General features: G+C 36.8%; 1 protein-coding gene across 2 annotated transcripts in view; it reads left to right on the top strand.

The window, feature by feature from the left end:
* The window catches only part of fndc3ba (fibronectin type III domain containing 3Ba), a 144,110-nt gene that overhangs the window by 108,758 nt on the left and 14,569 nt on the right, over window positions 1–20,783 (top strand). The window contains exons 9-19 of one of the 2 annotated variants that reach the window (XM_082171982.1): window positions 1,949–2,008; window positions 3,036–3,174; window positions 9,302–9,355; window positions 9,704–9,828; window positions 11,612–11,786; window positions 12,095–12,181; window positions 15,761–15,899; window positions 17,142–17,213; window positions 17,671–17,789; window positions 18,758–18,863; window positions 19,591–19,763. In XM_082171982.1, the coding sequence (XP_082028108.1) occupies window positions 1,949–2,008; window positions 3,036–3,174; window positions 9,302–9,355; window positions 9,704–9,828; window positions 11,612–11,786; window positions 12,095–12,181; window positions 15,761–15,899; window positions 17,142–17,213; window positions 17,671–17,789; window positions 18,758–18,863; window positions 19,591–19,763 (1,249 nt within the window). The remainder of the gene's footprint in view (window positions 1–1,948; window positions 2,009–3,035; window positions 3,175–9,301; window positions 9,356–9,703; window positions 9,829–11,611; window positions 11,787–12,094; window positions 12,182–15,760; window positions 15,900–17,141; window positions 17,214–17,670; window positions 17,790–18,757; window positions 18,864–19,590; window positions 19,764–20,783) is intronic. The other variant, XM_082171983.1, reaches the window with a different exon arrangement.

A 20,783-nucleotide genomic window follows, 5' to 3' on the forward strand; every position in this document is an offset into this window, starting at 1 on the left:
CTTTTTTAAAGGGGTCATATAATGATATTTTTGTACAAGCTAAAATGATTCTTTAGGGTCTAAATTAAAAGTTTGTAATATACTTTAATGAAAAATTCTCATTAGTATTGTAAGAAAACACTCATTTTACCTGGTCAAAAACAGCTCTGTTTTCAGCACGCCGTTTAAGTGCATGGGTCTTTAAATGATAATGAGCTTTGCTCACCCCGCCCCTCTGTTCTGTGCGTACACCGTTTTTAATAATAACACAATAACCATAACGCGTTGTTCATTATAAACGTGGGATTATGAATTATATTGAGAACGTCGTACATAGAAAACATGCCGTAATTTACCCTGAGTGTAAACAGCCGCATTCATCGTGAAGCGTGCAGCAAGCGATTTGCAAAGATTAATATAATATAAAGGTTAATAAAACGTTACACTCACTTCTTCTTCTGGAGGTGCAGCAGGAACACGAATAGTTTTTCAGGAGCAGCTTCTTAGCAAAACCAGCTTTATACTGACCTCGTTTGTAAAGCAGTCTGGTGTGTGAAATGATTCGCGCAAACATGAAAGCATTGACGTTGATCGTGTATTCCCTTCGAAAACAAAACTCAGCCACTGCGTCTTCAGCGGTTTCGGATTTAGGAACATCAAAATGACTGCTGTGTTCCTTATTACACCCAAGAACAGAACACCACAATCGCTTAGACACCATTCTGCTCATAGACAGTGCTCCAGCATATCAACAATGACGCGCACGCTATGATTGACAGCTCGCTCACAAGCGAGGGCGGGTCTGTGTTGAAACGCTGCTGTCAATCAACAATCGTGGGAGGGGTGTCGATTTTGTGACGTCACAAAATCGAACGGCTTAATTTGAGAGATTGGAAAACATATAAGAAGATAAAAAAAAAAAAACACTGGATGGATTTTTAGCATTTTATGATGGTTGTGTACAGGCACTGCCAACACACATTTCAGTACAATCAACTTGTAAAAGTGCATGTACCATTATATGACCCCTTTAAAGAAACTTTAAATACTTTTATTCTGTAAAGATGCATTAAACTGATCAAAAGTGAAAGTAAAGACTTTTACATTGTTACCAAAACAAAAAAATGTATGCAAATAATTAATTATTTGAATAAATAATATTTCTATTCATCAAAGAATACTGAACTTTTTTTTTTGACAAGGTTTACACAAAAATATTAAGCAGCACAACTGTTTTCAACATTGATAATAATTAGAAATGTTTCTTGCGCAGCAAATCAACATGATTTCTGAAGGATCATATTACACTGAAGACTGGAGTAATGATACCGAAATTCAGCTATATTAAAATATATTAAAATAGAAAGAACGGTTATTATGAATTATAGCATTTTACAATATAGCTCTTTTACTGTATTTTTGATTAAATAAACAACTTTGGTGAGCATAAAAGACTTCCTTCAAAAACATTAAAAGATCTTATTGTATTTTTCCTGTTTTCTTCACCAGTGCTGTTTATAATGTCATGGATGTTTAATATGGTTTCAACTTTCATATTAAAATAATTAGCTGTTCCCATAGAGGTTTATGTAATAGAATTGTTTCGTATTTAAGTAGGATGAAATACTCATGCTACGTTTAAATTTGGTTTGTGCAGCACCATTCAATTTGTCCTCACAGTTGGGTAGCACTGTTCCAGGCCACTTTTGAGTGTTTGCCTTTGTTTGTTTCCCACACACTAAAATAAAATGACAGAACATAATCTAAAAGAATGGGGCAATTTTGAAGTTGTACAAAATAGTCGCACCAGCAGGAGAAACGGTTGCAGGAAACCCTAAACAATTGAGCAGTTGTCCTCAATAATAACTGAACAGCATCCTTAATGAAAGTCAGTTTTGCACTTTGAATAGCACAACTCTGTTGCTGGCGTCCATTAAGGTCAGTAACCATTGTGTGTGTGTGTTTTCAGTGGAGAGGAGTTGGAATGCAATTTAAAAGATCTCAGACCAGCAACAGACTACCACGTAAGGTAAGTGCAGCTCTCAACTTTATTTCTTGCCATGTGCAAGAACATGTGCTTAGAGTAGTTTAAACTATTACTGTTATTAGAGTCCATTATCCCAGAAAATCATGCTATTTCTGATGATCAGATCCAGTTATCTGCAGTTTTCTTTTTTTACGTAATCGAAGTTAACGTTAATGGAATACAAGTCATAATTTTTTACTTCTTTTGTTTAATGACTTCAGCTCTACCTGAATGTCCCTCTAATGGTCTGCCTGTTACCTGTTATTAATTGAGTCGAAAGTGCTGTGCATCACAGCGTTGGAAAGGTCAAGCTTAAATATGATGCATGTACCGGTCCTCAAAGAACCTTTCAAGCCCACATCTGCTGTAATCTTTGCAGCAAGGGATAGGCAATGCAAGTTTGTTCTGTCACCGGGAGCTCTTGTTAATGGAGAATCCAGTGCTGGGGGTCAGTTTGTCTGGATCCTCATTAAAATGAATTGAAATTGTTAGTTGCGTTTTCGGTTGACCTTTGAACCCTGGTAGCAGTGGGACTAGTATCTGAATATATGTTCTGATTAAGGGAAAGTGGGAGACTGTCTGTCTCTGCAGTCAGATGTGACCCTGAATGTTCCATTTGCCCCTAAGAGTGATAATTTTTTTGCTCTTTATAAATCTGAGCGACCTGTTGGGAAATGGCACGTGTGGCCAGATTAACTTTGTCCCACCTTTTCCAGCACAGGAATAAGCAATGAGGTGAAGTAAAGTGCTTTAAGACTTTTTTAGCGTATCTTAAAAAAAAAAAGCAATTTTCTAGAATTGTAAAAGCAATGTGCACTCAATCAGAAAATATATTGAAAAAGGCACAGCTGGTGCTAGAAGGTCCGGTGTTTGATTACTGATCAAATGTGCACCTCGAATTCACTTTAAGTTTTTTCTTTGGATAACACAAAAAGGTTATTTTCCCCCTCACTGTTCCTGCTTTAAATGTAGTATAGATCACTTTGAATGAACTATGTCTTCTAAATGTGTTTGTGTTTGTCTTTCTCAGAGTGAATGCTGTGTGCAATTCTGTGAAGGGTTCGTGCTCTGAGGTGGGGGCCTTCACCACCCACAGCAGTACCCCAGACTGCCCGCTGCCCCCTAAACTATCCCACCGCACAAAGAGCACGCTCACCCTACAGTGGAAGGTGAGACTGCTGTTTATCCCATACTAGTATGGAAGTTATCTGTTCCCAGGCATCAGACATATAGGACTAATTCTGTTCATTCTTCAATGAAGGTACATTTAAGCTTAATGGTACTGTATGTAACTTTTTTTTCTCTACTAAAGCATAAAAATACCATAGCATGTTTCCTAAATATCTGCAAACATATTAAGTTCACATACTCGGGGGAAACAACGATCTCTGATATTTTGAATTTGGACTGCAGTGCCTATTTCGACCACTAGCTGTCATTCTTACAGACTGCACCTTTAAAGTTTGTAAAGTTTTATTACAGATGAGAAAGATTTCAGGCCTAATGAGTCTGGTAGATTTAAAGGGGTCATGAACTGCATTGTTTTATTGTGTTATTATTATGTTTCCTGTGGCGCACTCATAATGTTAGTATGATTTTTACATAAAAAAAATCATAATTTAGAAATAAAAGGCATTTTTCCTACCCTGATTTTAGCCCTCTGATTTGAACGCTCCTTTTTAAGGAATAAAACGCCTTTTTCAATGTAAATGCCCACTGCTGTGATTGGCTAACATCTGTGTTTATGAAAAGGCTAAGTATTACATGTTTAACTATCTCGAAAACTTTTAGCATTTTTTTTACTATTACAGCTCTCAAGGTTAACTAATTGTGAAAAGTGTTGATTATAGCATTATATTTAGATCTATAGCATTATATTTTGACCATGGCATGAAGGGTTGCAGTGATGAGCATTGTAGCCGATCACAGACACGTTAAGCGCGTGAATGTGATCTCGTAATTGCAGCTCAATTTCTGCACACTAACAAATGCTTTCATCAAGAATAAAAGTGCCAACAATAATGTAAATAAGAGATTCATTGATTACTATGGGAATTTTGCCGCAAGTCCAGAACTCAGTCACTGATATACTCTTGCTGTTTAACAGCTCCAGCGATTGCAAAGGGTGAGTTTTTTGTTCGCTTTCTTTATATAACTTAATCACAGTTTAAATAACAGCTTAAATAATGTGAAGTTGACTGTTTAGTCACTGGTTTGATTTACTAACACAGACAAAAGACATCTGACTGTAGATTAGGGCTGCATCTAACGATTATTTTTGTTGTCGATTAATCTATCGATTATTTCTTCGATTAGTCGACTAATCTAACGATTATTTTTCCGATTAATCTAATGATTATTTTGGGGATTAGCTGATTTATCCATTGGCAAACTTTCCAATAAATAATAAGTACAACAATATATCAGCTGTATTTTGAAGAGGGTAGTGCATCTGTATATTATTTTAACATGAAATCTATGAATGATGACAAAAAAAAAATTCTTTCAGAAAGGGTAATTGTCATTTTATTATGAAATATGCGAACAGGAAGCATTTTAAACTTTATTTTTAACTAATGGTACTATTTAAAAAAATGTAAGATACACAGGCCTATTTAGGAAATGTGTTTACTATAATCTGTTATTAATTACCGTAGTGGGAGTATGATTTACTCAATTAACTTGTCCGAAAATGCACTTGTGTTTATCTGCAAAAAGGTTCACATACACTAGATTGCAGCCTATAGGCTACTGTTAATGTTAATATAACGTTAGTCGTTTGTTTTTAAAGTCTACATTAGAGACCTGCGCAGGACGGATTTCTCCCTTAATAATTCCTAAAAAGCTGACATCTCAGTTCATCGCGATCTCACAGATTAACTCTGTTATTATCAATGAAACTGGCTGCACAATGAATCTTTCATAATATCTACACTTTGTTTGCTATAATCAGATGATTTGCCAGTATGCAGAATTCAGCACTGAACAAAAAGTCCATTTTGAGCGGTGAGGGGATTCTAGCATAAATGCATCTGATTGGCGTTCAAGAAATCAACACATATGTCTGTGATTGGCTACATTGTTCAACGCTGCAAACATGTTATAAATAGATAGAGACTCTGGCCTGTAAATCGTTTCTATTTTGTTTTAGTTGTTCTTGTTGCTTTTGTCAAACAGATGAATGACAATTTATTCGTTTTTAGATGTTCAATTTATAGATAATTCTATTTTGCGGGAGTTCCGCGAATCGTTTTATTCTCCCGCAACCAGCACACACACGAGTGCATTACCGCCCGCGCCCGGCCATCAGATCTATGTTCCCGGCTCCCGCGCCGCACTCTGTTGCGTTGTGACCCGCGGGAGTGCAGGTCTCTAGTCTACATGTGCATACACAACTTTTAAAAACTGGCAAATGAAAGCTTCGTTAACAGATTTAAGTTTAAGTTATAAATTAAAGTCCATTTTATTGTCACCGAATGGGGCATAGTTTGCATAGTGAAAGCACCTTTCTGTTCGGCCGTAGTGGTAAAGTATTCCCATACTTTGGATGATCGTGGTCTGTCATTTTCACCATGAGAGGGAGCAGAAGCCGCCATTACTCGATATTTAAACGTAAATAATTACGCGTCGACGCATTTCATGCGTGTCGACGTATTTTCATAGTCGACGTAATCGATGACGTCGACGCGTCGTTGCGGCCCTACTGTAGATGAATCATTACATATCAGAAATCACTGTTCACAGATCAGGCATTAAAAATAACACTGTTACTTATACTTACATGTTGTGGCATTACTGTCGAGTCCATATCGTAAAAGTCTGTTTGCAAAGCATGCACCGAAATTGTGACTGATTTACCAAAGAATCCTCAGTGAAATGTACCACATACAAATAAATAATGCTCAACTGAGACATTCACATTGTTGAAAAAAATAAGCACATTCCTAGCATTAGGATCCTTTGGAAGGTAATGCTATTTGTAGTCCATCTTGTATTCCTCTTCTCTCTTCCTCATCTCAGTATGATGACCTCTTATGTCAAAAGCTTTGGAATTTTTTTATTTCTCAGTTCATGACCCCTTTAAAGGAGATGTTGCATCATCCTGAATTATTAAAGAGATAGTTCAGCTAGAAATGAAAATTATGCCATCATTCAGCCTCATGTTGTTCCAAACCTGTATGACTTACTTTCTTCTCTGGAACATAAGAGGATGAGGAGGAGAAGAAAGATGTTCACGCTGCCCTTTTCTATACAATGAGAGTGAATGGTGACCAGGGGCCACAAAAAATGGCAAAAAGTGCTGTAAAATATCCCATATGACTCATGCACTATTTCAAGTTTCTTGTGCTCAGCAAGGCTACATTTATATGATCAAAATACAGTAAAAATAGCAATATTATAAAATATTATTACAATTTAAAATAAGTGCTTTCTTTTTTGATATATTTTTTAATTTAATTTATTCCTATGATGGAAAAGCTTAAAGCTGCAGTCCGCAGTTTTTCCTCTTTGTCGCCATCTCTGTTCGAAATCTGCAATTGCCGTTATTTGTGGAATTATCAACTTTACGTGCGTTGTGCCTCGGCACGGCAACAGCGCGGATGAATCCAATGTTTTGAGGAGAATGTGCAGCTGTCAGTCACTGCGCCGGTGGTGTTGATACTGTCATTCGGAATCACAGATCCTACTTTTTGGAAATATGAACAACAAGAATTTTCACCGGAAAATGTCGTCTAAACAAGTAACAAACATCCACTTTTGTTCTGACCAACTAAGGGAAAAAAAGCATTGCAGTAAATCGGGCCGATTAAATCTAACGATCACTTATCATATCACGTCAAACCGTGCAAATTATACTTTGTTCTCAAATTGTTAATGTTAACAACATCAGCATTGCGTGACTACATTTAATGCCCTTCCGATATTTGTCCTTGTTTTCGCATGTGCCGGTTGCACTCTTTTATTTTTTTTTCCTACGTTTTTTTCTCCTAAAAACTTTTCTCCTTACAACGGGTGAATCTCCAGTTGTCACTGGTGATTGCCGTTTGAACCTTTCTGGATCAGCCATCAAATCGATAAGTTTAATCATATCAAGTGCTGTGAGAAAAGGCTATAAATCTCCACCTTCAACATCCTCGCACGCAATATAGCCTACTAGCCGAGACTCCTTTATGTGTACAGATGTGACGTAACGACGCAAAGACATGCTCGAATTTCCCGCGGAAATCCACCAGTACCACTGGAATTAAAAACATTATTACAAGCTTACCATTTTGAATCGAGCTAAGGCAAGCAGATAGTTTTGAACACTGGCTGGTTATGTACTTCAGGGTTCCAGACTGCGACCAAAATGGTCGCATATGCGAGTTAAAATTGTATGTGGTCGCATTTGTGCGAGCGCATGGTCATGTAGCCTACTACTCACTTAAATTCACGCATGAATTTTCCTGCATTGAACTTGTTTCAGCGCCCGCCAAAGTGAATTTTTGTCCCGCCAAAGTCTTATTTGATCGGTGAGTAATGTAGATGAACTGCTGCACTTGTGACAGGACATGTTTATAACTGAAAGAACGAGCAGAGAGAGAGAGAGAGAGAGAGAGAGCCGGACGCGGGTGTAAAACAAGAACAAAGTGTAAACAAGACTTCACCGTCTCCAAACAAAGCGCTTGTTTTGCGCTCTCTCCCTCGCACATATTAATCAAAATAAATCGACACGGTGGTAAAAGGTCGGAAGACCAAAGTTTCATGTGGAGCATTCAGAGATTTTTTTTTTTTTCAGAATTACTGCTGGGTGTGAATTGTGCTAAATAAGTTTCCTTATCTTCTCTGAAAAGCGTTCCGGACATTCAGCTGACATAAAACAACACTTTAATTAAACGAAAAAAACTATCCAGTGATGAAATGTGTTCTGTGTTGACAGAAATCTTGGATGTCCATGTCCTAACTGCTGGGATAATCACACAACGCGCATGACACGTCCAATTCGCGAACTAATGACTCCTTTGAACCGATTCATTTTAATGAATGGTTAAAACAACTGATCTTTCCAACAGTGAACTCAGGAGACGTCTGAATCGGTGTATAACTAATCAGTTACACTTTACAATAAGGTTCTATACATAAATTACATAAAAAATACAGCTTTAAGCTTTCAAATAAATAAAACCACTTGTTTTTTGAAAACCATATGACTACATTTTTCCACACAGTGCTATCAAGAATCGATAAGAGAATCTTTAAAGAATCAGATCGATAAGCTGAATCGTCAGTGGCATTGATATTGATAAAATCTTATCAATTCCCATCCCTATGTGAAGACAGTAAAATTATAATCAAACATTAAAGAACATAGGCTACATGTTTTTTTAATAGTTTCTTTTTTTAGAGTTAAAAGATTAAAACATTTTTCTAACTAACGCTAACATGAGGTCTTGTGTCACTGTCAGTCTTTTTACATCAGTGCAAAACTAGGGTAGATGAAGACCATTATTCATCAGCATTGATTAATCCCATGTCATGTAGCAAAAAAAAAAAGAAAAAAGGTGCGACCAAATCATATGCTGGTGCGACCAACTGAGAAAGTTGGTAGCACCAGTGCAACCAGTGGAAAAGTTAGTCTGGAGCACTGTACTTGCTCAAAAAATTATTTTGGATTATTTTTAACCCAAAAAAGCTACGGACTGCAGATTTAATTTAGAACATCATTACTCCAGTCTTCAGTGTCACGTGATCCTTCAGAAATCATTCTAATATGCTTATTTGCTGTGTACGAAGCATTTATTATTATCATTATTATTATTATTAGTAGTAGTAGTAGTAGTAGTATTTTCAATGTTTTAAACAGTTGAAAACTACAAAGAACAGCATTTATTTGAAACCGTATTCTTTTGTAACAACACAAATGTTTCTAATGTCATTTCTGATCTTTTTACTGACCCTAAACTTTTGAAAGTAATAGTGTATTTATTAAAACCATTTTTTACATCATGATTGCATGCAAGTATATAACACAACTCATACGGACATGGTTTTAGTATTCGGTTTTTTATTTTTTTCTCCTCTTGTTTTTAGACCTTGTCTAATCACCAATCTTGTTCATTGTACGACAAAGAGAAGCATCAACGTTATGCCGTCTCTTATGTGTTCAGGATAAGAAAGAAACTTACGAGTTTTGGAAAAACATGAGTGTGACTAAATTAGTTACATAATTTTTTTTTATGAAATAAGGTTTTCTTCCAGTTTTCCTTCTTTTTATGTACTTCTAATTTGTTTCTTTTTATTTCTCTCCTCACTTAGGCACCAGTTGATAATGGATCGAAAATCACAAGTTACCTTTTAGAGTGGGATGAGGTATTAATATATTTTTTGTTCACAGGAAAGACTTTTTTTTAAATTATCATTAGCATTCAGTTTCTTTTTAGATTTTTTGTAAAAGGGCCTCCTTGTTGAATTGCAGTTCAACATTTTCAGCACTAATGATGCCTCTTTGATATGAGCACTGTTCATTCACTCTGTTTAAAGATTCATATCTGAATGATGTCCCCATTTTCATCAAAGACCACAGCAGACTGTTGTCACTCATACATTTCTCACTCCAGCCATGATTACAGTGGTTTTGAGAAGCTGAATGGCTTCCGTGATTTTATGCAGTGACTAGTTATGTACTGAATGTATGTGTTATTCTACTTTATCTATTAGGGCAAAAAGAACAACAATTTCAGAGAATGTTACTTCGGAAGCCAAAGGCACTACAAACTCACTCATCTGTGTCCAGCTATGGCCTACACATTTCGGGTGGCGGCACGCAACGACATAGGAATGAGGTATCACTGCAGAATCATATGCATGGACTTAGGTTGCTTTTACACTAGCACTTTTGGAGTGTACCCAGGTTCGATTGACGTCAGAGTTCGATTCGTTTGGATGATTTGAACGCTGTTTTCCAAAATCATATACACACCTGTGAACCATACCCAAGTCTGCATAAAAATGGTTGTGTGGAGTACGGTTAATGTGAACTCTGGTATAGTTTGCTGCAAGCACAGAGACGGATTATCTCATTTCTGCTTGCCTTGGTGTTCTTTAGAACTTTTGCAGTACATTTGCGGCAGATAGACTCATGTGCCATTATGTGCTGACGCTTTGAAAACAAAACTACAAGCTCAAAAAACAAAAAAGTGAGGTGAAGTGAATTTTGAATCACCTTCTCTTATATCGTTGTTACCAAGAAACAAGGGTAAACGGCTATTGCTTTAATGATGCAAACGTACCTCTCGGTTCAGACCCAAATAATATAATTTGAACACAGTCCAGTGGGTGCAGGGGGAGGGGGGAGCAATTGAACTCTGGCTCGGATCAGGCAAATCAAACAAAGTGTTAAAGCACCCTTAAAAACATACACAGACACACTTTTGCTAAATTCCAGTTTACGTACTCCCACTACACACTAAAACACATTAACCTTTAGTCTTGTATAGTATTTAGTATGGATTATGTGCAAGTTGGGATACAGCCAAAGATTCAAACATTGTTTGACCAACTATGATTTGAGCTTTGAATTAGAAAGAAATATGAGTTGTCGTACAGGATGCATATTAAACTCTTTGTGTGTGACAAAACAATCCCATTATCCCTCTGTAATCTGATCCTATCACCATCCCTCAAGTCATAATGGAGGAGGAGAGCCATAAAGTCACCTTGATGCAGAAGAACAGACAGCCAATTGAGCGTTCTCTCTCTTTCCCCCTCTCTCTCTCTCTATTTCTTCATTTCTCCATTCCCCCCCCCCCCCCCCCATATATATTTTTTTAACACACAGAAAAAATATTTATACAAAAATTATTTTCAAATTATTTATATTGATATAATTTAATAATATTGTTTATTTTATGTATACATTTTTAGAATAAAATCATGATTTTGGTGGCAGCCAATGCCCCCCGCCCAAACTATAGAATATCTAGAATATATCTATAAAATAAGTAATGTTTGGTCCAGTGGGCAGACGTGTTAAGGGTCATCACTCTGAATACAGCAACATCCCTCGTCTCCTCCATCTCCTGACATTAATACCATAGACGCATTCAGAGAGTGAAGCAACACTGCTGAAATATGAGACTCCACCTCCAGCAAACCACCTTTCACCCAGTCTAAAGGAATCTTTTTTATTACTTCCTTAACTGAAAGAAGCTCATTTAACATCTCCTGTTTCCCAGTGGCAGTTATAGAGACTCTCACACAGTAAATACTGAGGGCTCTAGTAAACTTGTCACAACCAGTTAATTGGAAGAAACTAGATTTAAGGCCGCTATTGAGAGAAGAGGAAAACTATTCAAATTACGTCAGCCTGCAAGTTATACATATTGAAGCTGTGTTTAAAAATAAACTAAATCAAAGTGTCAACCCTGTGAGGGATGCAAATGAACAGCTTTTGCAATAAGATGTTGAGACTTTTATGAAGTTTATACAAATCACATTTACACGTCCTTCCTGGAGGATAACCAAAAAATGAAAAACCCTCATTCCTGGCTGTTTTACAGCTTCATTTATATGAGTGTGTGTGTGTGTGTGTATATATAATTTTCTGTCTCCTCTCTTGTTTGTCAGTGGCTTTAGTCCTGAGGTGGTCTTCTACACGACTGGAAGTCTGCCCCACTTGCCCCACGCTCCTCGGCTGGTGCGTGCCGGCATCACATGGATCACGCTGGAGTGGAGCCGGCCAGATGGCTGTACCGCAGAGGAGCTCGTCACATACAAGCTGGAGATCCAGGAAGAGAACAGTGTACGTGATTTAGATGGCATGACTACCACACACTCAAGTCCATACTTAAACCCCATGGCATTTGGTTATGTCGGAAATTTTCAAAAACTATTTGGACTATTTTGGACCAAATAGTTTTTATAACGTTTGACTCCATTGTTTCCTGGACATTTGCATTGTTCCACCAAGTGGGGCCTCTAACTGTTTCTTTGAAACGGTCCTTGTTATCGTTATCAAATCATTATTTGGAATCTGAATCTTTAGGATTCCCATCACTACTTGCGTAAAATGGTGACGCAAGTTCACTGTTTTTGTGCTCATTTCTGCAGGGAACAGAGTTTCACCCAAAGTACACTGGAGAAAACTTGACATGTACTGTAGAGGGCCTGAAGAGAAGCACACAGTATAAATTCAGGGTGAGTGAATGCATATATGTCGTCTTTTAGCTTATCACAATATCATAAATAACTACAGTGTGTGATTAACAGAGTTAAGTTTCAAGTTAAAGGTACAATATGTAAGAATTTTGCATTAAAATATCCCAAAATCTCAAGGCCAGTGTTATATATTTTGTTAAGTTGATTACTTACAATATCCCAAATGTTTCCAACTATTTTTAAATCGTGAGAAAATTGCGATTTTAACCAAGGAAACGGGGCGTTAGAGCAGGGGTGAGCTGGGAGTCGCCAGTCAATTGCGTCATATCCGCGTTACCCTCGGTTTCCGCTCGTACTGCGTGGAGTCCTGGACAAATGCGGAAGTTGTAGTTGTAGCGTCTATCAAGCTACAAACTTTAGCTTGTTTCTTGCAGTCGTTATGGTACACAATTATTCTTTACCGATTGCAGCTGGTTCTGTCGACAAAGCATGCTTAATTTTATATTTTCCAAATGTAGCATTCGGTAATAGTTATGTTTATGTAAGGAAAGTATTATTGCTTTAGATTTGTGTTTAGTTTATTGACATTGTTTATCACGTCTGGTGTTTATGGCCATGTAAATAGAAATAGCATGTGTTATACATAAAGATTAATCAGTATTTTGGCAAATGATGTGGGCATGTTCGAATGTACTTTTACAACAATTGTTTAGAACACGTAAAACTGCGCCGCGTTATCACAACAATGAATTCAACAAATACAGTAACATCTATGATAACCAATTTAGTATTAAACCTTACTTTTCTTGCGGTTAATTCATTTTAATGAAATAAAAGTGTGTTGAGGTTTAAGAGTCAGGAAGGAAGAAGACAGGGATCGGCGTGACTGGGACTCGTACTTTATTAAAATAAAGCAAAACAAACAAAAGCCGCGCACAACGCGCATTCACTGTGGCAACCGCGACGGCACAAAACAGTTCAAAAATGAGAGCTCGGATCCACCGGTTTTCTTCCTCTGCGTCCAATTTTCTCTCCAGTCTCTCTCTCGTTCCAGCGCGGCTTATAAGCGGTCTCTCCACGCCAATAATACTGCAATAAGACACAGGTGTTCGTCATTTGCACTTGACCTACTTGCTGGTCTCTTCTCTCTCCCATCACAGACCGCGCTGAACCACGCCCCCCTCGCCACAAAAAGCATGTCATTAAACGCAACATTTATAAAAATAGAACTTCGCCTCATCCATGAACATGATTTTTCGATTCCCGTCTGACTGATTTACATCCACGGTGGAGTTTAAAATGAGTTCCCATCATTCCACGCTCCTTCACATCGTCATCAAGCTACGCCGTTGTTGTTGTTTGGAATGTAGCGCCCTCTAGCGGCAAAACAATCTTGCATATTGTACCTTTAAGTTCATAAGTTTGCACACCCCTAGCTATAATCTGATGGATGCTCGTCATTTAAAAATAAATAAATAATAAACAATCATAAAAATTGCTTATTTTTTAAATTAATTATTTTGTCCCTTTTGTGCCGAGGGACAAAGCTGGATCACATAATCATTGTGGAACTGTGAAACATCAATGTCCAGAGCATACTGGGAATTGAGCTGCTTCACTGCTCAGAATAAGCCAAGGAGTCATACAAAAGTATCACAAAACGATGCAAACAGGTCTACAGTGAAATCACAATGATCCAAAATGTGTGCACATAAATTAAAAATCAAATAATGTTGCATTTTCAGTTTTGGAGTGCAGTCAAATTTTGTCTCTCACCTGGTTAAGACATAAAATATAGAGAAAAAATGACAAAATCTTTTAAAATTATTCTGCGACAAAGTCCCTTTCAAGGAGAGTCTGTTCACTCGGCAGCCTCAGGGCAGCTATTTCGGGCATCCAAGACTAATGGGGGAATCCTAAAATCTCGAGAACTGCTTGCCGAACTCACAATTAAATAACACATTTCATATCAGCAAAAAAACATTGACATGAACTGTCCCATAAGTAATGTTTCTTATGCTCAAATAGCAGTAAAAAATTATTTAGAAGGCGGGACTTATTACGCCATATTGCACGTTGCACTTTCTCCCATACGAGTAATACGAGTGCATCATCTTTGTATATACAAAGCCTTTGTTCTGTGAAGAGTATGTAAACTTAGTATGTTTAAAGCTTGTTGATTTGGTATGATGTGTGAAATGAAAGATTTTTTGTCAAAAGGAAACCTCAATAATTATTAAAGAGATTTCAAAGCTCACATTGCAATATTGACATGCTCAAAAATAACAAAGAGGTGCATTTGTCTACTTTGAAGAGAATAATGTTTTCTCAGAAGTACTGGTCAAATATTAATTGCCAAGCCGTAGTGACCTCATCATGTTTTGGTCAAGCGCTTTTGTACTTATTATTAGCTGTGTTTGACACATGCTCTTCACAGGCACACAGTGTTTTGTTTGTTTTTGTTCTACTGTGTGGGTGTGTAACTATATGTGCAGGAAGCGTGTTTGTGTTACAGGGACACCTGACAAATTAAGGCTAGAGTCATACATTGTTAATTACAGTGGCAGCAAATTGCTTTAACCTTTCTCTGTGCTCCACTGACTCATACCACAGTTGTTGTTTTTTTATAATCACAAATATTTTCTTCTGTCACGTTCATGTAGAGAACTCTCCTATCCAATTATGAGTGAACTGCGGCCCACGTTAAATGCTGCTGTAATGCAGTGAGTGGGTCTGGCTTAAGTGCTTTCATAATTAATAGTAATTCCTCTGTATGGTGCGCACACCTCTAGCGTGTGAGTTTTTGTCTTTTTTTAAGTGAAGGCATCCATTAAAGCGGCAGGTGAAAATAATGGGAGTGTGTAGATGGTTTATGTCATTACCTCTGCGTTTGTGATCAATTGTTTGCGTACAGAAGCTCTTTAGTAGGCTGTTTGTAAAGGTTTCTATTTTGGGATAATCATACATACAGTATTATGTGCATGAAGATGAGTCTAAATCAATAATAAAAAAAAACTGTCAGATTTCTCAGTATTTTATATGATGATATGTATCATGCATGTCACATTTGCCACTTTTCGAAACTTGTAAATCTTTTGTAATGATTCACTGCCAAAAAACCTTCCTACACCTTTCATTTTTTTCAATGTAAAAATTATGGATGGATTCAAGTACCTAAGTACTTGAAAATTACTTCTTCTCTTTCTCTTTCTCTTTCTCTCTTCTGACCTACGTCAGCAATTGATTTCTATTTTTTTCCCCTTTTTTGGTTGTGGAAACTCTATCACATATTTTTTTTCTTTTGATGGGAATACAAAAGTGATATTTGCTGTCGTCTCCCGTTCACTGCTATAGAAGTTTACTATACTTTGATGACTTCCACTTCGGAGAACCCCGGAAATGTGAAAAGGGTCCATTGCTCATAGTTAGATTTGAAGATTTGAATGAACCTATGAGTTAATGATATCTCAAATTTTGAAATTCAACAAGAGTTCTTGAGCTAGTTGCTCTTTTCTTAGCGATCAGAACTATGATGTTCACTGGACAAAAAAAAAGGTGGCAAAAAGTCATTACTGTTCAGAATTAAGCTTCTTCTCTCTTGTTTTTTTTGTCTTGCAGCTCATAGCCTCTAACTTGGAGGGCAGAAGCAGTCCCAGTGAGGTGCTGGTGTGTAACACTAGTCCAGACAAACCTGGACCCCCCTCCAGACCCTGCATCAAGGGCCCTATCCGACCCTACAGCTTCAGTGTCAAATGGGGTATGGCTGTTTGTGCAACAAAAATGTTCAGTTGGAGTTGTTGCATTTGCTGAATTGGTTTCTGGCTGTGAGGGAAATTGGAAATTAAATTTATGTATGTAGGCAAATGCAATCTGTTTCACATTTGAGCTCAAACTTTGGGGCTCAAATGAACTTGAGCTTTAATCTTGGAAATTGAGAAGAAATATCTAATATTAATATAAAAAAAGAGTTAATATATATACAATGTAATGTCCTTTATCTATCTCTCTCTCTATCTGTCTGTCTATCTATCTATCTATCAATCAACTTTTATTTATATAGCACAATAAAAGCAACAGTAGTTGTACATTTTGCTGTACAACAGGATAAATTAAAAAACAAAAACAATAAAGACCGCAAAACAAATGATAAAGGGAGTTTACATCAAAAACACCAATCAGAAAAATTCAACATTAAAACTCAAGGACAGTTGTAAGCCTATGAAAAGATGTAGGTTTTTTAACTTAGATTTAAAACAAACTCTGTGGATACTAGTCTTAGAGATAGAGAAAGACTATTCCACAATTTTGGACCAACTATAGAACCGGTATTGCTTCATCTCTATCTGATGTGTGTCACACTACACCTCATTTTGATGTCTTCCTTTGTGATGCGCTGCTTGAGTTCTGCCACTTTCCAGTTAAGTTCTTTGTTTGCAAAGGAGAGTAGGACGAGGTCTGCGGTTGTATTGTGCTCTCAGCGTGATAAATCCCAATTTTATTTCCCCACAGTAATGAACCAAACGGTAGATTTCTGACAGTTGCAATAAACTTCAAAAGGGCAAATGCCTAAAATTTAGTTTTGACTCGGAGAGTTTAGACTTCGAGAGTTTTTGCTCAGTCATACAACAACATCATACAAATCTGAATACCTGAAGGGTCATATCATGAGAAATAAAATGTTCCTTTATATCTTTTTAAATATGATTCATACTATGTACAATACCATGCTGTAGGTTTTGTTTCTTACAGTAGTAATGCTGGCTCCAAAAAGTCTTGTGAAACTGTAAATGACCAAATCAGGGTTTTTTTGGTGCAAACAACATTACTAACATTTTAAGTGGATCTCAGGAAAAAATTTATGTACAATCATTGTATTAGTAGTAGTCATGACTAGTAGTCAGTCACTGTTGTTTGGGTACTTTTGTAGTCATTTTATGGTAAGCTCATCTACATATATGTGTGTATATTTATAATATCCAGTCTGTATGTCACACTACAGATCCTCCACAAGACAACGGAGGTTCAGAAATCTTAAAATACCTCTTAGAGATTTCAGAAGGAAATTCTGATGGTATGTATTAATGTATATGTCATTTTGTTCTTCACTGTCATTCACCATCTGCCTGCATGTTTAAGTATGTTAATGGTTAATTACAGTATATCTCAATTTTATTTCAAAAGTATTTAGAAGTCTTTTTTTTAACCTTTTTTTCCCCTTTTTCACATAATATTTTTTAGAAGAACATACGATAATTTCGTAATGAATCTTCTTGTGTCCTCACGCTGTCCCATCTGTACTTCTATTCTTACACAGATACTCCATTAGTGCTGTAAGAGCTTCTATTTCTCTAAACGGAATTTCATATAGACAAAAAACACAAAATGCTTGAATGTTCATTGATTCCTGTGTTTTATCTCGCCATGGATTGATTAAACTTAGGGAACAGTTGAGGGTTTACATGGATAACTGACTGACTGACTGACTTTCCCTGCAAATGTTGAACTCTTTGACGCCTTGTATTCGGTAGCCAATCAGTGGGACATTGCATACAGTGGGCCTGCCACAGAGTGTGAGTGTGAGGATTTGAAACCCGGCACAATGTACAGACTGCGCACCTGCAGTATCAGCACGGGCGGCCACAGCCAGGTAACTCAAATATATTACAACAGCTGTACACCACATCTGTCCAAATGGACTCGTTAGAAAGAAATGCATTTAGAAAGAATGAGAGACTATAGCTGTACATTTGTAGGACAAAAGTATGTGGATTTTAATTCACAATAATAGAGAAACAGACGATTACAGACTATTCATTCATTTTTTATTGAACACACAATTTAAATATTCATAGTGCTGAGTGGGAAAAGTATGGATTTTAATAACCGTCCTTTGACAGAATTAACCTCCATTAACCTTTTCTAATGTAACTGTGGTGCACAAAGTTCAGGAGAAATTTTCAAACTGTGTTAGCTGTAAGCGAAATCAAAACATATCATTGCTTGTTTGATGATGTGACTTTTGAAAATAAAGATTGGATTACATTTTATGACCAATTTGTGTAGAAATTCAGTCCAAAATGCACTATATACACTACTTTACAAAAGTTTGAGGTAGATAAGGTTAATATTCTTAAAATAAGTCTCTTATGCCCATAAATACTGTAATCATTTAATCAAAAATTATTACAATCTAAAATAACTGTTCATTTATTCCTGTGATGGCAAAGCTGAATTTTCAGCATCATTACTCCAGTCTTCAGTGTCACATGATCCTTCAGAAATCATTCTACTATGCTGATTTAGTGCTTAAGAAACATTTCTTATTATTATCAATGTTAAAAACGGTTATTAAAAAATATGAATGTGGAAACCGTAATATATTTTGTCCAGGATTCTTTGATACGCAGCATTTATTTGAAATAGACATTGTTTTGTAACAACAAAAGCCTTTACTGTTATTATTGGTCAATTTAATGTGTCCTTTCTGAATAAAAGTATTCATTTCATTCTTTAAAAAAAAAAATCGTACTGACCTCAAACTTTTGACCGGAAGTATAAATTACATACTTTTTGCTACAGTTATATATACTAATTGTTATGCTTGTGTCCCTGCAGTGCTCTGAGAGTCTGCCTGTGCGTACACTATCTGTAGCTCCAGGACGTTGCCAGCCTGCCAGAATTGTGGGTAAAGCCAAGCACAAAGAAGTGCACTTACAATGGGGTAAGATCCTATGAAACGTAAACTCTCTGTTCTTCCAATACATCACACTTCTAAGAGGTTTTTTTTTTTTTCATTCCTTAGCCTCCATTTCATATTCACATTTATGCTTTTATACATAGCAACATACAATGTATTCAAGGTACATTTTTAGGACAATTTCCTTGGGAATTAAACCCACACTAACACAATGCTGTATCCATTACGGGATCAAGAAACATTATTAAGTTGGTAATTTACATTGTCCCAAGATCTCTGCAGTTTCACATTTATTTGTGATGTGAAATTATATTTCACCAAGCCCCTCTGTGGCAATCCACAGAATTAAACCCTTTTGTCATATCCAGAAACAGCATAAGATCACATATGTGCACATATATTCCAGCAGTAGACTAGAATGATTCTCTTGAAGTGACTTGACTCACTGACTTCCTGTGCAAGAACTATCGGTAGGTAGGTAATAGCTAAAGGCCGTAGCGGGAGTGAGTTAAGTTCTGGGTCTGTGGAGCTGCTGATTCCAGACTTTCTAAGTGAACACTTTGGATTCAGGCTTTTTGACAAGAAAATTTACACTGAAGTTGTGAAGATTGGTAAAGCTTGTTGTTGTAAAGAAGTGGTCAAATCTGCTTTGTCTTAGAAAAACTTAAACCCCTTACTTTTGTTATAAAATATGAATTGAACCTGTAATTTCTGTGGTACTGAAGTGCTTTGTCTCTGTCCCTCGTCTCAGACTGTCCCTCCTCTGAGGGGGCATGTGAGGTGAATGAGTACAGTTTGGAAATGAGGGAGGGAGAGTCGGAGCCCACCGAGGTCTATCACGGCTCTGATCTGGAGTGCACCGTGGGCAGTCTGCTCCCCGGCGCCACCTACAGCTTTCGCCTGCGTGCCGCCAACGAGGCAGGGGTGAGTGCTCAAAAGTTCAATAAGCAAATTGTGATTCTTCATTTGTTTTCTGAAACACCGCCACTAATAATAATAATGCAAAAACAAAAATTGAAAAACATACATAAATTCATCGACTGCACTAATTGACTAGGCAGTTGTTAGACAACCATCCTGTCCTATCCCTACCATAATGCACCTCAGGCTCAGTTTTCAGTTAATCACAGCACCCCGTTCTTTTGTTTATCGCATGAATCATCTAAACCAGCCAATCATTATTTGAATCCATTTGGAATTAAAGGAACCAGTCTTAATTATAATTATGACACAAAAAGTTGAAATTATGAGATACTAAGTTATAATTATTGAGATAAAAAGTTGAAATTGAGATATAAGTTATAAATGATGTCATAATTAGAAATGATGAGATAAAAAGTCAATAATAACCTATTTTTGGTCAATTCCACTTGTCAAATTGTCTCAATTTCAACTGCTAATGTCATAATTTAAACTTTGTATTGTACTATATTTGTATTTCATAGTTTCAAATTTGTCAGAATTTCAAAAAATGTAATCTAATAATTTTTTTTTCATGTGGCTGAAGTTGACTTACATACTGTAGATATCTATACAACGTCAAGAATTTCTCCTTGGTTCTTCGCTCAATATGCTCAATGTTCAATCCAGCAGTGTTCAAGGAGGCAGAGATCAGCTCTGGCTGTCTTTTTTTCCCTTTATCTTTTTCATTGTTCGATTTAAGTAGTTTCCTGTTTCTTTTGTAGGAGTGTCAGTGTTAATACAGCATTCAGAGTCAGCTCTAGAGCCAGAAGACTGAATTTAATCATTTTCTCTGTTTACTTTTCATTGTTTGTTTGAGGCTAACTCCCAAAAGTGAGGAATCGATGCGTCTCGTATCCGATTGCGGTACTGGAAACATGCTTTGATTTCACAAGGGTGTAATGCAAGATTGGCTCGGTCTTAAGTGTTTTATTTGTTTTTCACATTGTATCCTGATAGAAATACACCTATGAGACATTTCAT

Source organism: Leuciscus leuciscus, assembly GCF_965113295.1.
Source record: "Leuciscus leuciscus genome assembly, chromosome: 6".
Lineage (NCBI taxonomy): Eukaryota > Metazoa > Chordata > Actinopteri > Cypriniformes > Leuciscidae > Leuciscus > Leuciscus leuciscus.